This window comes from Caloenas nicobarica, chromosome 3 (genome assembly GCF_036013445.1).
Source record: "Caloenas nicobarica isolate bCalNic1 chromosome 3, bCalNic1.hap1, whole genome shotgun sequence".
Taxonomy (NCBI): Eukaryota; Metazoa; Chordata; class Aves; order Columbiformes; family Columbidae; genus Caloenas; species Caloenas nicobarica.
In genome coordinates, this window is record NC_088247.1 from 7,090,060 (window position 1) to 7,112,671 (window position 22,612).

At 42.0% G+C, this 22,612-nt stretch overlaps 1 protein-coding gene across 2 annotated transcripts in view; it reads left to right on the forward strand.

The window, feature by feature from the left end:
• The window catches only part of CD2AP (CD2 associated protein), an 84,315-nt gene that overhangs the window by 25,918 nt on the left and 35,785 nt on the right, over positions 1-22,612 (forward strand). For both annotated transcript variants that reach the window (XM_065632718.1, XM_065632721.1), the window contains exons 3-4: positions 17,491-17,644; positions 21,483-21,583. In XM_065632718.1, coding sequence (XP_065488790.1) covers positions 17,491-17,644; positions 21,483-21,583 — 255 coding nt within the window. The remainder of the gene's footprint in view (positions 1-17,490; positions 17,645-21,482; positions 21,584-22,612) is intronic.

Here is a 22,612-nt window from a genome sequence, read left to right on the forward strand (position 1 = left end):
AATAAGATGAGAGGAAATGGCCTGAAGTTGTGCCAGGGAAGGTTCGGATTGGATATTAAGAAAAATTTATTCATGAAAAAGGTTGCAAAGCATTGGAACAAACTGCCCAGGGAAGTGGTGGAGTCACCATCCCTGGAGGGGTTTAAAAGACACATAGATGAGCTTCTTAGGGACGTGGTTTAGTGCCAGAGTTACGTTATGGTTGGACTTTATGATCTTAAGGGTGTCTTCCAACCAAAATGATTCTATGATTCTGTGACCGGAGTGCTGCAAATACCAAACCTCAACAGCTAAGCTCAAATGCTCCAGCTTGGCCTGGTGCAATGTGAACACCGGCGAGGTGTGGGTGAACTGCAGGAGGGAGGTGGAAACAAGCTGAAGCAGGGCTGTACTTTGGCCTTGTGAACAAGGAAGATCCCTTGAGAAGTGGATTTACTGATTTGCTGCCTCGGCCAGTAGCTCGGTGAGGTGGTGGTGGCGGCCTGTGTGTCCTCTGGGCTTCCTATGGGAAGGCTGCCCAGAGAGGTTGTGGAGTCTCCTTCTCTGGAGACATTCAAACCCGCCTGGACACATTCCTGTGCGATCTGCTCTGGTGAACCTGCTGTAGCGGGTGGGTTGGACTGGATGATTTCCAGGGGTCCCTTCCAACCCCAGCCAGTCTGTGATTGTGTGTCTTACTGCTCTGAGCAGGAGGCTCCTTATGGCTCCTGCAAGGGGGTGTAGGGTTGAGAGTAGAGAAGTGCGGCAAGTTGATTGGGAGGGGTAATGACAAGAAGGATGCTGAAGAGGGACAGATACTGTCAAGTTCTTTTGACCCACATGAAAGGGAAAGGAGGCTGAAGGTCTGAAGGATACGGTGAGGAGGAAACAGCTGGAAGGACATGGTACTGGAGGGAACTCAGGTGCATGGGATGGACCTCTCAGGTCAGGTCAGTAGAAATGTGATGAGAGTCAATTCATATGGGCAGGGCCAAGGATTGCTCTGGTTTACACATTTGGATGTGAGATTCTGGGCCTGTACTTGAATATTTATTCCTTCCTGAAAGGTTCTTCTTATTCTCCTGTTGCGAATATAATTTCGTGTGTTATGTGGAGGTCTGGTCTGAACTCATTATATGGAGAAATTTGTCTGGTGGTTTGTTAAGAATTGAACTGAGGCAAGGGTATAATCTGTCCATGCAGAATTTGGATGGCAAATTTATAATCTGTGCTGCTCTGAAAAGGATTAGCATTTGAAGCTGAAAATGCATGTGTTATCCACTAGATTTGGTTAGCCTCTTGATGTATAAAATATTTTAAAAGATAATAAATATATGACAGATTAAACTTGGTGAAGATGGACTTGTTTTCCAAATATTAGATGTTTATAGAGAAGAGAAATGAGTTCTTTTTAGAAGAAGCCCTTTGTTTTAATAAGACAACTGCAGGAGAACTGGGGAGGAGGTGCTAATTCCAGCTAATTGTTTTTTGCCCATTTTGTTAGTTTGTCTCTGCTTCATCCCATCCCAGGGCAGGAAAAGAGCGTGTTGCTTTGGTGGCACCTGCAAACTCTCCTTGGTTGCCAGGCTGCTGTTTTTTGCCCATATGAAGGACAACCAGAATATGGATGGGAGGATTATGGCTGTGTGCTGCCTGAACGTGTTGAGTGCCCCAGATTCAGACTGTATTTTTGCTGCTAAAGCACATCAATCCCCTTCTGTTCCCTCCTTCTGGGCTCTGTTAATACGTAGAATTTACTGACATTTTACACCGCTCCTCATACTTTGACTTTTACGTGCTTTGACAAATGCATCTTTTCTGTTTGAAGTGTGACCAAGTGCTGTCAACTTCATTTCGAGTTGTTAAAGTCGTGCAGGAAACAGCTTTGTGATCATGTCTCCATTTATTTTTTTTTTCTCCTCAAGTCTTCGAAATATTGTGAAATAGTGTTATGTAGTGGTAGTGGGTTTATGTTTTGTGTAGTAGTAGCGATTGGGTCTTTGCTGTCAGAAGTTCAGCAAAGGAATCTGACATTGTGTTTTCAAATGGGTTAATCCGTTGTATGGACAAGTAGGTGAGCTATGCACTAAACTTTGAAATACTCATATGCAGAAGGGACTGTATGGAAGCTTCCTGTGATTACTGATGGGATGCTGATGCTTGGTATTTTATAGTATCTTTTGGTGACTTTTTGGTTGGGTTTTTTTAGCTTCTACCCCAACTGTTTGCCCATTCCTGGTGACATCCTGAAGAAGGATCGTGCTTGGTGCTGCCTTGTTCCTCGTGCCAGCTGCGACCAGGCATTTTCCATGGACTCATCACTTGTCAGGTTGACCAACAGTCTGAGATGATCTGTGCCAAAAGGTGCAGTTCTTGGTGCTTTCACCTGCTTTGGTTTGAATTAAAAGAAAGAGAACAGGTAGACTCAGTTAAGGGGAGCCCCATGAAGCCTCCAAAACATCCTCAGACACTCGTGTGACAGTGTCACTGCGTTGAATGGAGAGCGGGAGGTGTTGTAGAGGTTGGGAGGGAAGTCGGCGGGTCGGATGTCCAAAGGAATCTTGAAACCAGAGCTCAGGGGTGGCGGAGAAGCTTGCGGTGAATGTGTAGTTGAAAACAAATCGGTAAAAAAAGTACAAGCAATTAAACTGCCCACTTGTGAAGCTAATGTCACTTATTTCACTTTTCAGTGATAGGTCTTTTTAAAGACTTTCTGCCTGTATTGCAGTGTTGGATTTTGCAGTGAATAGATTTCCAATTTTATTAACAAAACCTGTTTTGAAATGCCCATTCGAACTGTGTGCAGATACAATCCCACTAAAAGTGTAATATTTGAATTAGATTTCTTGTTCCTGACATTGTTATTGCCATTTTTCTCCCTCTTCCTGTATGGGCAATTTAAAATAAACAACTTCATAAATTCCTGAAAGGAATTAGCCCGTGGAAACCCAGCAGACTTTTATTGTTTTCTTTGAGAGTGGCTTTTCCTTTCTAAAATTCATCACGGTGCGAAACGTGCGCACAGTCATTCATCTCCAGCGTGGGTCAGAGCAGTGCGGTAATGCTGTTAGATTGAATACATAAAGATTTTGGGGATGTTAAGGTGTGTGAGATGTGGAAAGCTTTTTATTTTTGAGTTGGTTTTTTTTCGTTCATTTGTATTTTGTTGTTTGTGGCTTTATTGTCTTTCCAGCCAACAAATAGTCCATAAGCTGGAAGTGATGATTTGGCATTCATCCTTCTGCTCATTTTTGAAGTTTTTTGTCCGTACCTAGCTGAGAAGGTTTTTAAGAACTTAAGTTCCTTGTTTTATTTCGTTTATTGCTGTCTTAGTTACGTAACTAGCTCTATTGTAATATATCTTTTCACGGTAGTAAAACCAGTTTGATTGTAAGTGCAAGGCAGTAACTCGCAGGAGGGAGGAGCAGCGAGTAGATTAATTAGTACCTTTCATCAGTTAAGGTAGAAAAAGTTTTGCCGGTAGGCACGGGGGACATTCTGGTGAGCAAGCTGGACTCTTCTACAAGCGTGTTTGGGATTGTCACCACCTCGGCCACCGCTCGGCAGGGGTCAAGTCTGCGATAGAGTTGGGCCAGAGAAAAGGTTTTGCCTGCGCAGGTGTGTGCGGCCGCCCCTGCTTAGCGCCGAGCCTGGATCTTTCTCAGGTTAACACATGAACTTTGCTCGCTGTGACATTTTTTCTTCCTCCTCCTAAATAAAAAAAAAAAAAAAAAAAAGCAAAACTGCAACACAGGGTGTGTTCGAGCGAATATGTCCTTGGAAGCGGTAAGCTTGCTTTATTTTCCATATGTTCTTAATATCAAATATATTGTGAGGAGACTTCGTGTTTTGGGGTCATGAACGTCAACAGCAGCACAAATTTTAAAGTTGTGATTGCAATATAATTTTTAGATTGTATTTAATATATAGTGTGAGTTCTTGGCCTTACAGTTGTTTTTGTAATAAAATTATGTGGATTTGGTTTAGCTTATCTATCCTTCTGTAGCATACAGAGAAGCCTAAGAACTGTGGACAACTATGGTGCAGTATGAAGAACTTCTTTTAAAAAGGGTGATTTTTTTTTTCTTTTTTTTTTTTTTTTTTGGGTTACTTTCATGTTCAACTTCCTGGTCCATGTGTTTTTCCATGCAAAACCAAACCCAAGTCCCTTTCCTTCCTTTAAAAGCCCCCTAGACCAAAAAGTGAGAGTATTAGCACAGCTGACCTACCTTCCTAAGACTGTGTCTCTGCTGCCCAGTTGCCGTGTTCTTGCTGCTGCTGTGAACTGGTGAAAAACTCCTTCAAGTGCAGCGTCTTCTGTAATTCCTTGTCAAAAATAGAAATTGGCCTCGCCCAGAACTTTAAATGGGAATCCTGGAGTCGGGAGGGATCGCGGGCTTCTCTTCTGGGTCGTTCCTTAACCTAAACACAATTAGGTAGTATAACATTAATTTAAAAAACCAGCAGATTAATAACTGTAAGCTTTAAAATGATGTATATAGGATAAGCCATGTGCATTTAGTTTGAAGTAATAAGGGTGTCTTTATGGAACGGAATAAAACACATACCTATTTCGACAATTGTGGGGTTTGTTTCTCTGCTGGGTTTTACACCAGACACCTGTTCTGTCCGAATTCTTTACATCCAAGTAAGGCTTGGAGAAAATTAGATACCCAGTAATTTATCCATCCCATCAGTCAAATGATTTTGCGGTTTATACAGCTGCTGATACGATGGTGCTGTCTGTTGTTCCTGCTGATTTTTTTTCTTCTGGCTTTTGGAGGAAATGGTGCCACGGGAGTGTATGTTATCAGGGGTGCCATGTGGGTTTGCCCAAGCTGCTCCTGTTAATCGCATGCATCAGCATGTCTGGGATTTGCGAGAGTGGGGATAATTACTCCTGTGCTTGTGGAGTGAGAGCCGGATCTCTACTGACCAGCCATTTTGGCCTGAATAAACAAGGAAACAGGTTTATTTCAACCGGAACGTCAGGATAAATGGTTTGGCTGAGCCTTGCTTATGATGGGGAAACCATTGTTTCTAAAAATAAGATTAAAACCAACCAAATAAAAAAACCCCAACCAAACAAACAAAATACCCAAACAACAAACAACCAAAAAAACCCCCCAAAAACCAGTAGGAAACATTGGCAGATACAGCCAGTGGCCCTGATATATAGGCATATAGTCATATATAAGAGGTTTTGCTGGAATTCAGAGCTCATCATGCATTATTCATATTCTTGTGATTTTATTTTATTTTATTTTATTCTCTCAGTCGAATCACTAGATTGACTGTTCGCGTTTGTATCAGTTGGGCCCTGACCCTGTGAATTCCCTCTGTAAACTGACTGTATCTGACATGAAGGGGGAAAAAGCAAAGTCTTGAGGTTGGTTTGAGTTTGTGGATGGTCCGAGACTTTGCACCACAGAGTTGCTGTTGCGGACGCAGCCTGTGTGCCAGGTTGTGTTTTTGTTCAATCACTGTGTCTACACTCGGATTTTATTGCCCTATTGTTGTTGCTTGGGGATGTGTTAATTATTTCATATTCCAAGGCAGTACAGGTATGTTGATTGTAAAGATATGGCATGAGAAAGTTATGTGGCTATATGAATTATTTTTCTTGATGGGCTATTAGGTCTGAAAGGTCACAGATGCTTTCCTCAAAAGTTTTAAGTGCAGAAGATTTGGTGAAATGGTGTGGCCCTTCCCTGTTCTGGATGAGCACACGTGGTTTAAAATGTTTTTTAAAAAAAAAATCACATGTCAAAAAGTTTTCAGTTGGCATTTGAAAATTGTTTCAGTGTAAGAGTAAAAATCTGTAGCATTGTGAAGTCTTCCGTGGCTGAATGTGAACACAGAAGAAAACACTCGTGCTTCTTTTACTATTTAGTATTTAAAATATATATTCTGTATTCCGAAATACTGTGGTGTCAAGACCATGGGAGAAACGGAAAGAGCTGAATTTTGCCTCAGTGGCAGTACCGATGTAGGAGAAAACTTGAGGTACTGTTCTGAAGAACGGCAGGATAAAATGTGATTAATGACTTGTGTGAGTCCTGCTTAGTATGCTAGTTATTCTCACTGATTGGAGTTATCCAGGATTCTTGATCGTACACGTGCTTCTTACTTTTTTAAGTGGCTTATCGGCTTGTGATGTTATTCTGTCTGGAAGCGCTGCTCAGTTTGGGCATAATGGTTTGTTGCCTAAGTGAGTCTGAAAGGAGCCACAGGTATATACAGGTAGTTATTCCTTTAACCACATGAAACAGCCTGCTCTTTTGCCCTTTGTTATTTAGTTTTACACTTGATTGGTGTGTAATTTTATAACTTCCTCTACCGTTCTCTGACTGGAAGCAAGCGGGGTGCTTTGCATCAGACGGCATTTGCCATCGTTACCATCAAGTAACGTCAAGTCCACAAAGCATTGCCAGCATCTTGGTCAGCAGTAACTGGCTGGACACATGCAGAAAATTTACTTCTAAGTTTGGACCTATACCGTGTACAAAAATCTAAAATACAGGCATAAATACATACTCTGGAATTAACATATATAATACTAAAAAGGTCAGTTTTGCAGGCAATGTAATATGTCATGTTTGTTACATCCTGGGAGGCTCTGGGCGTGCATTCCCGCCCTGTATTTTTAGTACTTTACAGTATGTCTACTAAATCAATGTGTGTGTACACCCAACACAGTTAATATTAAATCTCTTCTCTGACTTTTTTTTTTTAAATGTGGTTGAATGAAGTAATCTGCTTGTGAACTTTTAAACTTGTGTGAGGTGAGCTCATCAGGCCTGTTGTCTTGTAATGTTTATACCTCTTGTGAATATTTTTTTTTTTTGATGGTTGTCATTTTGGAAGGGGGAAGTGAACTCTCCTCTACTGCAGTATTTTCAGTACTAAATTTATTTTTGTATGTTTTCCGTCCTTAAACACTAAATTCTACCTAATATTGTGAGCTGATCTCAAAATTAGATGTTGTCACTGTTTTCCAGGCTTAAGAAGCTTTCTGAATACTTTTCACTTCTTAAAAATATTATTTCTATCTATGTATGTGAGTTTGTTAGCACTGAACTTAATGTGATAAGCTTTTAAACGGTTAGAAACTGATGATGACGGCAGCTACCCTGTCACCTGGCCATTTTCAGTTGAAAAATGTTAATGTGCAAATCTTTGATAAAACTTAACCTTTAAACCTCTTTTAATCTCCATGGCGATTTTGAGATATATATTTTTAGCCCTTATTTGGCAAATGTCTTAAGCATTTTCTGTCTTAGGCAAGAGTTGTGATGAGATGTAGATGTGGAAATGTTGTAACTTTAACCTTTGTGCAGAGGTGGCCGTGAGTGAAGTGCTGGAAGTTTTACAGGGAATGGAGAGAGATGGGTGCTCTGGAAAAGGGAGACAGGGAAGAAGAAATCCGAGTACATGAGTAGGTGCAGGAAGCCAGGATGATAGCAAGAAGGAGCAAGGGATGTTCTGAGTTAAACGTCAAAGTGGATGTGTAGAGGTTAATGGCTCACACATTTCTCTGGACCAGCAATCCCAGAATTAGTAGGTCGAGAGAGGTTCTGCTTCCCCTCTACTCTGCCCTGGTGAGACCTCATCTGGAATATTGTGTCCAGTTCTGGGCCCCTCAGTTCAGGAAGGACAGGGAACTGCTGGAGAGAGTCCAGCGCAGGGCCACAAAGATGCTGAAGGGAGTGGAGCATCTCCCGTGTGAGGAAAGGCTGAGGGAGCTGGGTCTCCTTAGCTTGGAGAAGAGGAGACTGAGGGGTGACCTCATCAATGTTTATAAATATATAAAGGGTGGGTGTCATGAGGATGGAGCCAGGCTCTTCTCGGTGACAACCAGTGATAGGACAAGGGGTAATGGGTTCAAGCTGGAACACAAGAGGTTCCACTTAAATTTGAGAAGAAACTTCTTCTTAGTGAGGGTGACGGAACACTGGAACAGGCTGCCCAGGGAGGTTGTGGAGTCTCCTTCTCTGGAGACATTCAAAACCCACCTGGACGCCTTCCTGTGTAACCTCACCTAGGTGTTCCTGCTCTGGCAGGGGGATTGGACTGGATGATCTTTTGAGGTCCCTTCCAATCCCTGACATTCCGTGATTCTGTGAACCAGAACTTCCAGGTCCTTTGCGGAGCTGCTTTCCAGCAGGTCCATCCCCAGCCTGTGCTGATGCCTGGAGATGTTCCTCCCCAGTGCAGGACCCTGCGCTTGCCCTTGTTGAACTTCATCAGGTTCTTCTCTGCCCAGCCCTCCAGCCTGACCAGGTCTCGCTGGATGGCAGCACAGCCTTTTGGGCTTCTTAGAAGCACTCTAGCTAGGAGAAGGGGAATAAATGTGTCTTGTGCCTTCTCTTGCGTGGGAAGTTTGATAAAACACCATGTGCTGCAGGAGCCGGGTCTGTGTCTCACCCTCTGCCATGTGCGATTCTTTGTTTCATTGATCTAAAGTACTGTTTTGAGGCTGGTGGTTGTCAGGACATTAACTGTTAGTCTATAAAACAATTACAAGAAATATAATTAAATTTTCATAGGTATAAGCAAGTAGAATGGAAGAGAAATGCAATTAACATTTTAAGATGTTTTTATCTGGCTGTGAATGTGGTGGCACCATAAAATAAGATTTAGGTATTATTTTTAGAAGTATTTTAAGAGTAACTTTTTTTCTTAATGAAATAATTGCGAAACATTGGTGTAAGCATACGTGCTTCCTTTAGTTACTCTTGTTAATTTTGGATTCTCTGCTCCACTGTTGGTCAGCCTGGTGATCTGACCACTGTGCTTTCCTGCATCTGGGCTTTGGTCCATGTTGAAGGCAGATGGAAAGAGTCCTTTTAACTTCGGCAAAAGCTTCTTAGGATGCTAAGATATTACACAATTTTAGGTCTTTTATATTTTGCAAATACTAGCAAGACCTCAGATTAGAATCTGTTCTGACACTGTTGGCACAAACTTTATAGGTATCTAGTTCTCCACAATAAACATTAATTATTTGTATATTTCTAAAAATAAAACATATACATGTGAAATAATAACATATATATAATCTGTATCAAGATCTGAAATTCCAAGCCTGCTTCTGCATTCCTTCTGTAGAGAGGAATTTTCCATATTTAGGAATGTCCAGTTGTTTGCCTGTTGTTCACCTTCAAATATTAAATTTATTCAATGGCTCAAGGTTTAGTCTGTAAGTCTGAAGTGACTCAGTAATTTTTTTTATGCTTCCAAGAGATCCTGCTTATTATTCCATGTGTTAAGTATTATGAGACAGAAGTGATACCTTGTTTGATTGATGCCTTTCTTCCTAGCAGGGAGGCAGTATGATTATCTCATCTGTGTTTAGCATAGATTATAACAGATATAAAAATATTGTTGACTGGTTAAACTTCATGCTGAATGACGTGATGTGGGTGTTATTTAATAGAAGGAAACGCTGGGGTTCTGTGTGCAAACTGGAGACACGTGAGCCTGGCTTGAGTCACTTCTGTAAGTAATTATATCTTATTCTTGGGTGAAAACGTTGGAGATTGCGATTTGAATTTGCAGCAGGCACAGATATTAATAATTCAACTTTCTGAAAATATTTTTCCAACCATTTGTGAAGCTGCTATGCACAGAGCGGCCACAGATGTCTTCTAGCATTGCTTGGTGGTGGAGATGTTTATCTACCAGGACTCTGCATCCTTGCACACTGTAATGTTTGAAGCATGTGAAAACTCCAGCTGTAAATGGATAGCTCTGTATAGAACTCTCTTATAAGAAGCTTTTGGGGGAATTTCCAAAGCCATGCTCAGGAGATAATGGCATTTGAGCAAGTGTTGTGCTGTGTTAAGGAACTGCAGCAGGAGCTGCTCCCCCAGCAGCGTGTCTGTAGCTCCTGTGAAAGCTGCTGGGGATTTGCATCAGCTGGAAACTTATGTCTAACCTTAGTCTTGAACAGAAATGCCTTTGACTGGGATATGCAGAAGTCAGAATATGGAGCAATTTCAGTTTTGGAAGAAGCAAAGATGAGGAGAGTGATGCTGCCTTACTGTTGCTTCAGCCTGATCGTGGGTCAGCACCTGAAAAATTAAGCCAGTGATTTACTGTTTAATAGTCCCTACTTCAGCCATAAATTAGGCCAAAAAACCAACCAACCAAAAAGAAAAAATCAACCCATGGCACATGTTAAAGTGCCCAGGAGGTAATTTGTCTTGCAAAACAAAGGTTATCAAGTTTGTCCATTCTTCAGATGGGAACTACTTTCATCTTCAAAGTGATTTGTCTCTGTTTTCAAGAATAACATTAAATCCTCTGGGGAGTTGGGGGTGGTTTGTAACCTCTCCCAGCCGAGCTCTTCTGGTGGGAGGTGGAACCTGCTGCGACCTGAATGCTCCAGGGAAAGAGCTCAGGAGCTTCTCAGCTATTTTGGCTCATAAATTGACTTGCTCTGTCCCTTTAGTTCGTGGCAAGTGTGGCAAAGGAATGGGGCAGATTAGGAATACCAAATTTTAATCTTTCTTTCTTTGCCTTTACTAAGTATTTCACCTCTCTGGGTGCATGCATTGAGGATAAGAAAATATGTTTTCTATTCAAGAAGGAGACACTGGCAAAATGAAAGAATGTGGGATATCTTACATTTAAGAGACTGGAGATGTTAAAGCTGCCGTTCCTGCCTGTCTGCTGCTGTAACTAAGACTGTACATAAGAGGTAATGGCTGCTTAAATAATTAGCTATGTGAAATGTTTGTGTTCCAGGAACCATGATATTTCATTCAACTTCAACAGATTGTGGCTCGCAGTATCTCCTCTGTATGCAGCCATACAGATTTTTAGATATCTTTATATAGTCACACATATATGTATGTGTTATTTTTCAGTGATGGGGTTTTGCAGGCTGTGAGAAGAGACAAACTTTTATAATGTATTGCCTGTAGAATTATCATAGAATAGTTTGGGTTGGAAGGGACCTTCAAAGCTCCTCCAGTGCCACCCTTGCCATGAGCAGGGACATCTTCACCCAGCTCAGGTTGCTCAGAGCCCCGTCCAGCCTGGCCTGGGATGTCTCCAGGGATGGGGCATCCACCACCTCTCTGGGCAACCTGGGCCAGTGTTACACCACCCTCAGTGTAAAAAATTTCTTCCTCATGTCTGGCCTGAATCTCCCCTCTTTTAGTTTAAAACCATCACCCTTAGTCCTATTGTAACTGGCCCTGCTAAAAAGTCTGTCCCCATCTTTTCTTATCGGCCCCTTTTAAATCTGGAAAGGCTGCAATAAGGTCTCCCTGGAGCCTTCTCTTCTCCAGGCTGAACAACCCCAGCTCTCTCAGCCTGTCCTCCCAGCAGAGCTGTTCCAGCCTCGGATCATTCCTGTGGCTCCTCTGGCCCCTCTCCAGCAGGTTCATGTGTGTCCTGTGCTGAGGGCTCCAGAGCTGGACACAGAACTGCAGGGGGGGTCTCACCAGAGCAGAGCAGAGGGGCAGAATCACTTCCCTCCACCTGCTGGACACGCTGCTGGTGATGCAGCCCAGGATACAAATGTCCTTCTGGGCTGCAAGCGCCCATTGCCGGCTCATGTCCAATATTTCATCCTCCAGCACCCCCAAGTATAGAAAGAGATGGGCAGTTGAAGTCTTAATATTAATGCTTGGCGAATCTAGCTAAGGATTTAGGTTCGCTGGGTAATGAACTTCTCTGTGCCTCATAATTCAGGAATAGACTTCATATTTATAACCATCAGTTCCTCATGTCCTTTTGGATGGTCTGACCTGCTTTTTCTGTCTCTGGTGCCCCACTAATTTTAGTGCCCTTTGCTCCTGGTGAGGGAAGCGGAGCGGATCCTGCTGTCCCCCCGGGAGCGATGCTTGGGCAAGCGGCTGATGGTGGGAAGGCGTCTTGCTTCCTCGCTTAAAGTAGGTCAGGACCGCTTGCTAATTTGTTTTTTTAATGGGCTTCATGAGGCTATAGATGAATTTAGACATGTTAGATTTTTGTCTCTGTGTAAAGAAGAATAATTCTTGTTTCATGCATTTCTGTAGCTAAATGATGTTGAGATTTTAATATATAAACATATACATTTCACTGAGGAACTGTTAAACAGGTGCAATCAAAACAAAAGCCCCTTAAGATCACCCCAGTCTATTTTTGCTGTTGAGTTAGATTTATACGCATTTTTGTGTATCAGCATGTAGTGACTTCAGCAAATTTTAAGTGTTACGAACTATGTGTTTAGTGGGGATTATGAAAACCTCAGACCTTTATAACTAGTGCTGTAGTTTGCAACAAAAAGAGAGGGTGGTTACTTCCCTGTTGAGGATGTTTTATGCCAAGAGACAGTCTGTATTGACCTTCTACTGCCAAGTCACAAATGCATAAAATCTGTGTTGCTAATGGAAACGCTGACAAGCCTTGAGCTGCTGCGGACTGGCATAATAAAAATATTAAAATCTCCAGCTGCAGTTAATGTCAGATTTTCATTTCGCTTTTTCTGGCGGGCAGCTGGTGGTGGCCTCATCTCAAAACAAGCTGAAGTGCCCTGGAAGCTTTTTTTTGCGATTGTCGCAGCACAGGCTCTCTCTGTTAGTTTGGGTATAGAAAAAGAAAAAAAAAGAAAAATGCCCTACTTGTTGTGAAGCCAACAAATGGGAGTCTTGGGCATGTTAGCTTGCCTATAGTGGTACCTGGGAGATGAGACCTGTGGGCAGAGTCATTTTCCAACCACTGAAATTCAGGCCAGCTGTTGTGGCAGAGATGTAAGAATTACAGACTCTTATTAGCATTATTAATAGGGCATGTATTAAAATTTGTATCGATTAGCATCGATTTTCAGAGATCCAAACCGATACATGTCTTGTTTAGAAGTGACTGCCTTTGTAAACCCTTAGTGTGTCTTAAGGTCAGAGAGTCATCGTGATGATGCTCAGGATGAAGTTGCTGTCAGTGGCGATGGGTATAAATGTCAGGGGATCCTTACGTGTGCTTATAAAAATGGATCTTAGAGCAGTTTCCTGCTGACAGGACTGATGTGAAATGCAGGTTTGTGGTGTAGTAGACCACATGTGGGTGTGGAGACCAGGGTTTCCTGCCTTTACTTCAACTTCATTTGGTTTTTATGTGGTTTTTTAATGCCCTGAGGAAGGATAATTAATGCTGCAGTTCCTCTTTAACAAGAAGAAAAAAAAATATTGCTTACTTTACAAGGAAACCCTGAAGGGTAGTAGGTTAAACCTAGTTTTGACAAAGAACTACAGAAGAAGGGGTTAGTAAGCAGTGCATGGATAAGCCAACAACTGCTTTTTGCATATTTATCACTAGCTGATGTAGCAGTAGACTCCTGTGTGGTTGTTTTCCTTCCCCATGTTGCAAAGCAGCTTCACGTGGTGCTACGGTCACGGTGTGCGCTCTGAGACGTGAAGTAAAATGTCACTGTTGACTGAGTCAAGCGCAGCTGGTATCAGTCCATTACCCATGTCTGTTCATTCCAGATCTGACCCATGTGCAGCTCCCTACTCCTGTTTTTATCCTGTAGCCACCCTGATCTTTTCCTTGCATCCTCTCTCCTTTGGTATGGCTTAGATTAGGACAGTTATTCCTAACTGCAAAGTGAAGTATTCAGCTTTCGCATCTTAGCTGTATTAGGAAGATAACGGTGTTAACAGTCTCTCCCAGTGTCCGATCATTCTGGTTTCTGTTGCTGAAATTCTTGATCAATAAATCTTCAGCCTTTGAATCTGACTGGAAGATTTTCTTCATGTAATGATCACATAATTATTTCAGATTTTAATTTTTAATCTAATTCCACTACGCTTTCTCTTAAAATTTGCCATTGCTTGTCTCGTGTTAGACTTTTGACTATATCCTACCTGCCACCACTTCAGTTGCTGACTCAAGCCTGGCGTTGCTCAAGCATTCGTCCTTTCCTTTTTTGGGTCTTTGGTCTTTTGTTGTGGTCACTGCTTTGTCTCAACTCATTTCCTGTTGTTTGTAACCTATCAATTACTTTACCTTTGATTAATAGTGTAATGGTGTTTACTTCAAATTATTGGTCAAGGTGATGCTTACCCTAGAGCCTGTTCTAGCATTTGGAAGTGATTTTGTGTGTGGGTGTGTGGTTTTCTTTTTGTGTGTGTGTGATTTGTTGTGGTGTGTTGTGGGGTTTCTTTTGTTTGGTTGGTTTTTTATTTATTTGTTGTTTTTTTTTTTTTTTTTAATTTGGTGTGGGTTTTTTTTTTTTTAATTAGAAACATGTCATGGTTTTGACCAGTCTGCCTTTGTATGTCTTCCTTATTTTGCCTTTGCATCTCTGCTTTTCACAAAATTATTGCAGCAGCCACTTCTGAAGTCTTGTGCGAAGTGCAAAGCCTGGAGCTGACTCCTCACCGGACAGTGTTATAATTGATAATCCGATTAACTTGGGAAGCATTAGTTCCTGGAGCTGGAAGCTTTTGGAGGCTGTATAAAATACATAGCAAAAGACTATAATTTTAAAAAAACAAGGAAAGATTCACTCTAGGCAAGCTTTCAAGTGTTTTTTTCTTTTGAGCAGAATGGCTGTGTCAGTAAGGGAGCTAGAAGGGTGTTTTGGAGGTGGCAACCTTTTCACCGGTAGCCCAATTTAATTCCTTATGCTTTGTCAGACTTGCAAGTAACTGCCCAAAAAACAACTCTAAATTGAGAATAGCAAAGTTTTTTGAAATGTGAAATGTCTACTCAAACAGGGGTAGACATGATGCTGTGTTATTCTGGAGCTCTGTTTGTTTGTTTGTTTAATTTTGAAGATGGGATCTCAGCAGAGCTCAGATCGCCAGGGCAGAAGTCTCTGCACATGAGGGAAAGTAACAGCAGAATCTACTCGCTTGTTTTCTGAGAAGCTTCTTCACGTAATGTAGATGAGGGGGAGGAAAAATTGTGCTGTCTGTAGGCTTGCTTATTCTACTTGCTCTGCTCTTTTGGGAAATTGGGAGATGCTTTGGACTGTTTGGCTTGAGGATTTTGTAGTAGGTTTGAAAGCAGCAGTGGCTTTGCAGACCTGCTGAGTTTTCCAGCTGGGCAGGTGGAGTAAATAACCTTCGTTTTCATGTTCCAGAAAGCACCAGATATGTTCTGGTGAATAAGTTTCTCATATTCTTGGTATTTCATTAGTGCATGGGTTTTGTTGTCTTAAAACTCATGTTTAAAACCTCACATGACATTAGTAAGTGTGTATATGTATATATATATGCATTGCCAATATCGTTTTCAAAGATTATTAAATATTCTGTTGCAGCTACAGCTGCAATGACTAGTGGAGTTGTTAACCAGGGGCTACTGATGGTGGATGCAAGAATTGTTCTGAAGTGGATCATGAAAAGCTGCAAAGTACTTACGGGTAGTTGTAATGCTGAGGTGATGGGAAAGCTGTTAGGCTTTGAGGGTCTTGCTGAGCACACAGAAGGATGAGATCCAGTGGATCTAACACACTTGGGTTTTCAGAAAATCTTTGAAGTTTTTCATCAAATGATTGAAGGAATGAAATTGCTCTGAGACTGGAGGAAAAAATTCTTTTATGGATAGAAAGCTGCTTAAAGAATAAGAAGCAAAGGACTTAATTGGTGACTTGTCAGGAGAGAGGAGAGTCAGCGGTGGGATCTCCCAGGAGCTGCTGGTGGTGTCAGCTTTGTTCAGCATCTCCAGAGAGCGGATTTAACTCCCATTTTGTGAGTACCGTTAAGCTTTTCAGTATTCCAATGCCATGCTGATGGCAAGGAGCTGAGCAGGCAGAAAAGCTGGCAGAGGAGCTTGGAGGTACGTAAGTGCCAAGTAATGTGTAGAAGAAAAGGTAATCCATACCATGCCTACATGGAACTGCCAGTTGCGAGTTGAGCGTCAGCTCCTGAATATCTGGTTTTGTCACGTTCAGTTTTCAGAAATCCTCATCTCTGGGTGCTGTGACAGCCCAAAACATTGGCAGGATACTTTCTCCCAAGTAGCAAGTGATAGGACAAGAGGAAATGGCCTCAAGTTGCACCAGGGAAGGTTCGGGTTGGATATTAGGAAAAAATTCTTCATGGAAAGACTTGTCAGCATTGGAACAGGCTGCCCAGGGACGTGGTGGAGTCACCATCCCTGGAGGGGTTTAAAAGGCGCATAGACGAGGTTCTTCGGACATGGTTTAGTGCCAGAGTTAGGTTATGTTTGGACTGGATGACCTTGAGGATCTCTTTCAACTGAAATGATTCTATCATTCTATGTGTCATCAGATCTGTTGGGACCAGGGTGGGGGCAGGTGGTTAGAGGGTTAAGGGGATGGAGCAGCTGCCTGGTGAGATGGGGACTGGCGAGGCTGGGACTCTTCAGTTGAGAGCATAAAGCCAAGGGGGGAAATAATCAAGGTTTGCGCAGCCGTGGTGGGGAGCACGCACTGGGACTAGTAGGGTGTTGGCTTAAAGTGGATGAGAGAGAGGAACTTCTGTACGTATCAGAGAGTGAATATCTGGTGTGCGTCCCCAAGGAAGTTCTGGAAGGAGACAGCACCCTGGATGCAGAAAGGAATTAGACAGCTTCATCCGCAGACATGAGAGGGAGAAGGGATGTGTCTCCCTAATGAAATGCTCATGGGCGCCCTGGGAGTGTGGGAGGATCTGGGTTGCAGGCTGCATCTCTAAAGAGCACCTGGGATTGCGCCTGCTGGGAACTGTGTTCTGCCCTAGATGGGCCATTGATCTGACTTAATGGGTTTCTTCTTGTGCAAAGTGATGATTTCCTTCTTTCAGAGTATTTATTCTCCCCTGGAGTCTCATTTAAGGAGCTGATGCAGTAGAGGAACTGCTGAGTACATGGCCTTTTCCATCAAGAACTGATGCTGTCTTGTTTATAGGCTTCTTAGTCTTGTTTGGCATGTTCAATTCCAGTGCTAGCACCTTAATTTAGAAAGACAGGAAGGTAGGAGACAGTTATCAGAAAAATGATGTCTCTGTTACTTCCATCTTCCACCGTTCCCCACACTTCCTCCCACTTCATTTCTTGTATCTCACTTTCTTTTCCACTTTTTTCCACTCATCTTTCAGCACGATGATTAAATCTTATCTGTAAACAATCCTTGAGCTTTCCAAGGCAGAGGTGATAACCTAATACAGCTTTATATACTAAAATATTTTATTTAGTGCCCTACCCTATAGGTCTGTTATCAAAGTAATACTCAATTACTATTAATTAAGAGCTGTGATTTACAAGTTGTAATATGGAATTTCTGGGCTCAAAGCTGCTTTTCTTAAGGTTGGACTAGATGGCTGAAGTACTGCCCCTATTCCTGAATTTTGTCAGCACATCAGCTTACCTGTTTGCTAACATGATTGTACGGAAGTGTCAAGCTTATTAAAGCCTGTAGTATGTTTTGGTGCAGGATGCTGTGATTTTTGAGTATAATACATCATTACACACCAAGTGGTAAGTACCTGAAATCTGTTAGTGCCTGTCTAAAAACACTGACCTCTTGGGTAATTTAAATAGCCTCTCAGTCTTTTCAATCTCTTGTTTCAGGAGGTAAAGAAGGATATAGAGCCCAAGGATGATGCCGTACCACTCAGGAAGGAGAAATCTGGAAACGTAGCCAGTCTCGTGCAGCGCATGAGCACCTATGGGCTTCCAGCAGGAGGATTTCAGCCTCATCCCCCATGCAAAAGCTTCAAGAAGAGTATGTAGTTTTTCCGATTTCATCAATTGCGTAAGCTGCTTACATGCATTTTTTTTAGTAAACATGCATTATTTAATGTCTGACTTAGTTTTAAGGTTGTATGGAAAACTAGAGACATAGGAGAAAAAGCTTTGATTCTAAGCCAAGTTCTGCTCCTGGATGTATGGGCAGGAAGCTTATATGTATTTTTAACGGCAGCAATAGGGATGAATTTTCCTGGGAACAGGATTTAGACCCCTTCCAAATTCCGGAGAGCCGTTCTGTAACTTCACATGAGCTCTACTATATTGTCATGTATCTGAATGAGAACTGCAGGCCTGTTCATAACAATCAAAAGTCTTCCTGTGGTCATTTATTGTAAACATGTAAGATTTGCTTCAAATTCAGGGCTTTGTGATGAAGAAAGATGTTCTAGTTCAGGTTCCTCTTGTTTGATAGGCTTGCTTATAGTGTGAAATAAGGTGGAATTGGTGGCATCTAAGAAAAAATAGTCATCTTCCTTTGATTGTAACTGTAGCCCCCAGGATAGTCAGGAGAGCAGACTTGGTGCCTTCGTATCCATGGTTTATATGTTTTAATGCCAGTATTTAAATTAAGAGAACTAAAACCTAGAGCAGAAAACTTAGTGTTCCCTGCATCCAAAAAGTGGTCTTGTGATTTTTATTTGGACACCCCAGTCTTACAAGAGGCATCACTGCAAATTACTCTGGCTTCTATTCTCTTATAAGACCTTGCAGGCATCTATGATTCAAGCTTGCTTTTTTAAAAGAAGGCATTTAGAACTTACTGTTTCTGGTGTGTTTATGCTTTGATTTTTTTTGCCCAGAAAAGAAGAAAAGCCACTAGTTTTCTTTTAAAGCCCTGAAATGGGGCCACCAGATTTACAAATTTGCTGAAAACTTCTTCCAGGCAACTGAGGATGTTAACTTTAAAATCACTTTTTAGTGAATTTGATCTGTATATGTGTCTTGGCAACAGCACATATGTGCCAGCTAGATATTTGCATCTGCAGGCTTTTGAAAATCTAGTCTGAAAGATTAACCCTGTTCCTAAATTAGTGCAACCAGGCTCTGAAAGGGAATCAACATGATCCTTACGGGTCCTTCCAGCTCAAGGTTTTCTATGATTCTGTGATTCTGTGAACATGATCTGATGCAAGTTTGGGTGTCAGCTACTCATTCTGGTCTCCCTAACCCCAAGATGATCCGTATTCAGTATGTCTTGTCCTCACGCTGGTGGCCGTGACCAGGGTAGTAGGTGCAACTTGGTCTCAACTCTTCAGTGCCCTGGCTTGTCTCATTCTCCTACTCTGTTTCCCTGAAAATAAGACCTACCCCAAAAACAACCCCTAGCATGATTTTTCAGGATTTTTGAGGATGCTCAAAATATAAGCCCTACTCCAAAAATAAGCCCTAGTTACAGTTCAATACAGTCAATTTAAGCAGTGCCCAGGCAGCTATACATGTACAAAAATAAGCATCTTTTGGAGCAAAAATTGTATAAGACCCTGTCTTATTTTTGAGGAAACAGGGTAGAAGTAAATGGTGTTCAGGCACCTTCCTTTAAGCCCACACAACTGTTTACTTGGCGCGATGACAATCTCTGCGTTTCCATTTTACTTGCTGTTCCCTTTTTCCTGGAAGGCTGTTTACACAGCGCCTGCAGATCCTGTTTGTTCCGTGCCTGGGCGATTCGCTCACTCCCTTCAAAACCTTTCCAGTGCTTAATCATCTTTCCGTTTCTGGTTCCTAACCTGGTAAAATGAGGCTAACAATGTTAAAAACAAAGTTGAGCTGCTCTAATAGCAAATTTCCAATGCGCAGTGAGGTAGGTTGTCTCTGCGAGGTGCCTCGTGCTGTTCTCTTGTGGAATTCAGGTATTTTATACCAGGTAGGTTGTAAGCTGCAGGCAGTATTCCTATCAGTTAGACAGCTGCCTTTATTCAGGAAAAGGAAAATACAGGACGTGTACTAAATTATGGCAACAAAGGGCTAAATTTGGGTTACCCTGTACAAAAACAAAACCTGAAACTAGGCAATTTGTTTTGGAAAGGGACAGAATTACCTGGGGGCTGGGAGCCCAGTGGTTCTGCTGCACCATGTGAAGCTGGAGTGTTGTTTTCTGAGCAGGTTGGTTGGCTTCCTGCATTAATCCAGGGATTTCCAAAACTGGAAGGCAGTACTTCCTAAACTGGGTACACACTGGAAGCAGAGCTTAAGTGACAGACAATTCTGGATGTGAAATGCATCTGTGGGTTTTTCTCCCCCTCTTCCCCATTTAGATAGAATTACAATATAAGAAGGGATGCTGAGATCAGATTTATACTAAATGGCCATGACTTTTTAATTTGTCTTTTTTTTTTCCTATCAGTTAATCTCCTACAAAGGAGGAGCCCTGAAAGCGCTATAGGAGGTAGTAAAGGCCAGTGAACAGTTTATTGTAATTACTGTTAGCCTAACAGTCCCTCTTGGCCGATGTATGAGTTTCAGTGGAGTTAGAAGACGAGAGTACTGAGTGGGCAATTACATATTATTAGAAATAACCCACTGAGCTTCACGTTTTTGCCTTATTTGTTTCCTGCCCCTTTTAAGCTCTTTAGAGCACAGGCAGGACACCAGCATGTAGAAAATTCTTGATTTGTTGAGCACTCTCTCAGAAATTTTAGATGCTGAATATTACTCAGCTACTTGCGTATTTTGTACAGAGGACACCGGGTGTGTTTGTCTTCTAAACGTCCAACTTTGGACTTTCAATGCTGCTCTTATGAAAACAAGGATCAATCTTGGAGGCATCTTCTGTGTTTGAAATGTTTTTACCCAGCTAATCCTAATTGCCGAAGCTTGACCATGGAAGGAGTGCAAAGTATAAGAGAGAGCATGGAAATTACACAGCTCCTATGAGCTTAAGCTTTGCAAGTTCAAGCTTTTAATTCATATTTTCACCTAAACTCATGTTTGGCGTGGCCTTTTCGGGAAGCAAAAAAGCCTAAACTCTCCAGGTTCAGCAGCAGCATCACTCCAGGTTATGTGCAGAGTAATTGGGCAATTGTAAGTTTACACCACTGTGGCTCGAGGGGTTGTTGGAAGCCACGTCAATGCTCTTCCCTCTCGGGATGTCATTTTGTCTTTTTAATGCCTGCAAAGCTTTAATGATACCCGGCAAACATCTAAAGACTGCACTTTATATTAATTTTGCCATTGTCAGGCACTGCTAATTGAAATTTTGTTTCATTTCTTGACTCCACACTGAGAAAAGGGAGTTTTTTTTTGCATTCACAGATAAAAGTAAGTTTGGATTTTGAAATATGAGCCGAGGTAATGTCGGCATTACCTCAGACCTGTAGTTAGCAAGGTCTTTGTTAGAGGGCAGAAAGGCCACTTGCACTTCAGTGTTGTGCAGAACAAAACATTTGTTATTCCTTTCAGCGTTCCTTAAGGAGGCTTAAACTTGCACATTTTCTTCCAAGCAAGTGCTAACACCGCAACTGGCAGCGGTTGTCATTCTTGCAGATTTTGGTCAGGAAATAGCTTGAAAATTATTGTGCTGGGGATTTACCTGACTTGCTTGTGTCAACATGTTTTTTATGGCGGCGTGTTGGTAACTGGCAGTGTAGTGCGTATTTGTTTGCAATCAGCAGTCTGTGAAGCTCAATGGTTTTCAAGCTTTAAGATATAGAGCCAGCCTAAAGTGACCCAAGCAAACTGGAAAACCAGCAGCAAACACTGCGTAGCTTTTGGGGCTGATTTATGGGTGTTCTGGTCACGTTTTATCCTCAGGAGACGAGTGGAGTAGTTCTTCTTTGCAAGCCTTCTTACTTTTGCCATTTCCTTTGAATCAGAGTCCAAGAAGCGTCAGTGCAAAGTGCTCTTTGAATACGTCCCGCAGAACGAGGATGAGCTGGAACTCAAGCTGGGGGATGTGATCGACATTACTGAAGAGGTGAGCTGTTCTACAGAGCTGATCGTCTCTTTGCATGGCCAAAAGTCAACGTGTTTTTTTAGCTGATTATTTGAATTACAAGGGTGTTGGAAAAACAGCGTGGGAAGTGTTTTTGAAGCTAAAGCTAATGGTTTAGGAGTTCTTTCTCTCAGGATCTAATCCTAAATCAATGAATGCTAGACGCTTAGGGGAAGTGTATGATCACTGCAGCAATAAATCGTGATCTTTTAAACAGATTTCCTTCTTCAAAACACTTTTACAGTTCTTTGACCCTGTCTATGTGATCATTGTTTCGAGGATGCTTATGCTAAAACTGACCAGTTGCCTTTAAGTTGACAGTTGGTTTAGGTAAAAAGTGTTATTTGACCTGATTTTCCAGTTTCATGCTTTCTTGTGAACTTATTGAAGCTTTGAACTAATAGTAACAGTATTCAACACAGAATCCTGTACCCATAGTACAATATACGTCAACCCACTTGCACAAAAATACAGAGCATACAAAAGCACTCAAAAACATGTTATTATTTCTATTGGTTTCTTTTTCCACCGCGTAAGAAATACAGTTTAAAATGTCTCATGTTCAGACTTTGGTGGCAACGGCCATATGTATTTTGAGTGTAGGGTTGTGGAGGGGTGGATTTTCTTATCTTTTCCTACCTACCTGCTTCCTTGGTATCTATTCCATTCAATAGCAACTTGTGTTGTGGGAGGATTGAGTATGTGGGAAGAACATCTCTTGCAAGAGTGAAGTCTGCCAGAAAAACTGCAGAAAAGAGCAGAGCGATCATGGAAAGAACCTTTTCAGAACTAGGTGGAAGTCTGCACGGCATGGTCTGACCTTCACTGGTGCCATCTCTTCTTACCACCTCCCTGATGGCTGGAGGAAGGAGAAAATTGAACCTTTCTTGCCATCTTTGTGTCTGGTGATGCTTTTAAAGTTGCTTTGTGAGGATGTGTTTTCACATGCATGACCTCTTTTGAAGAGAGTACTCACTCTCTGGGATCCCGACAGCTGCCAGGAAGGACTTT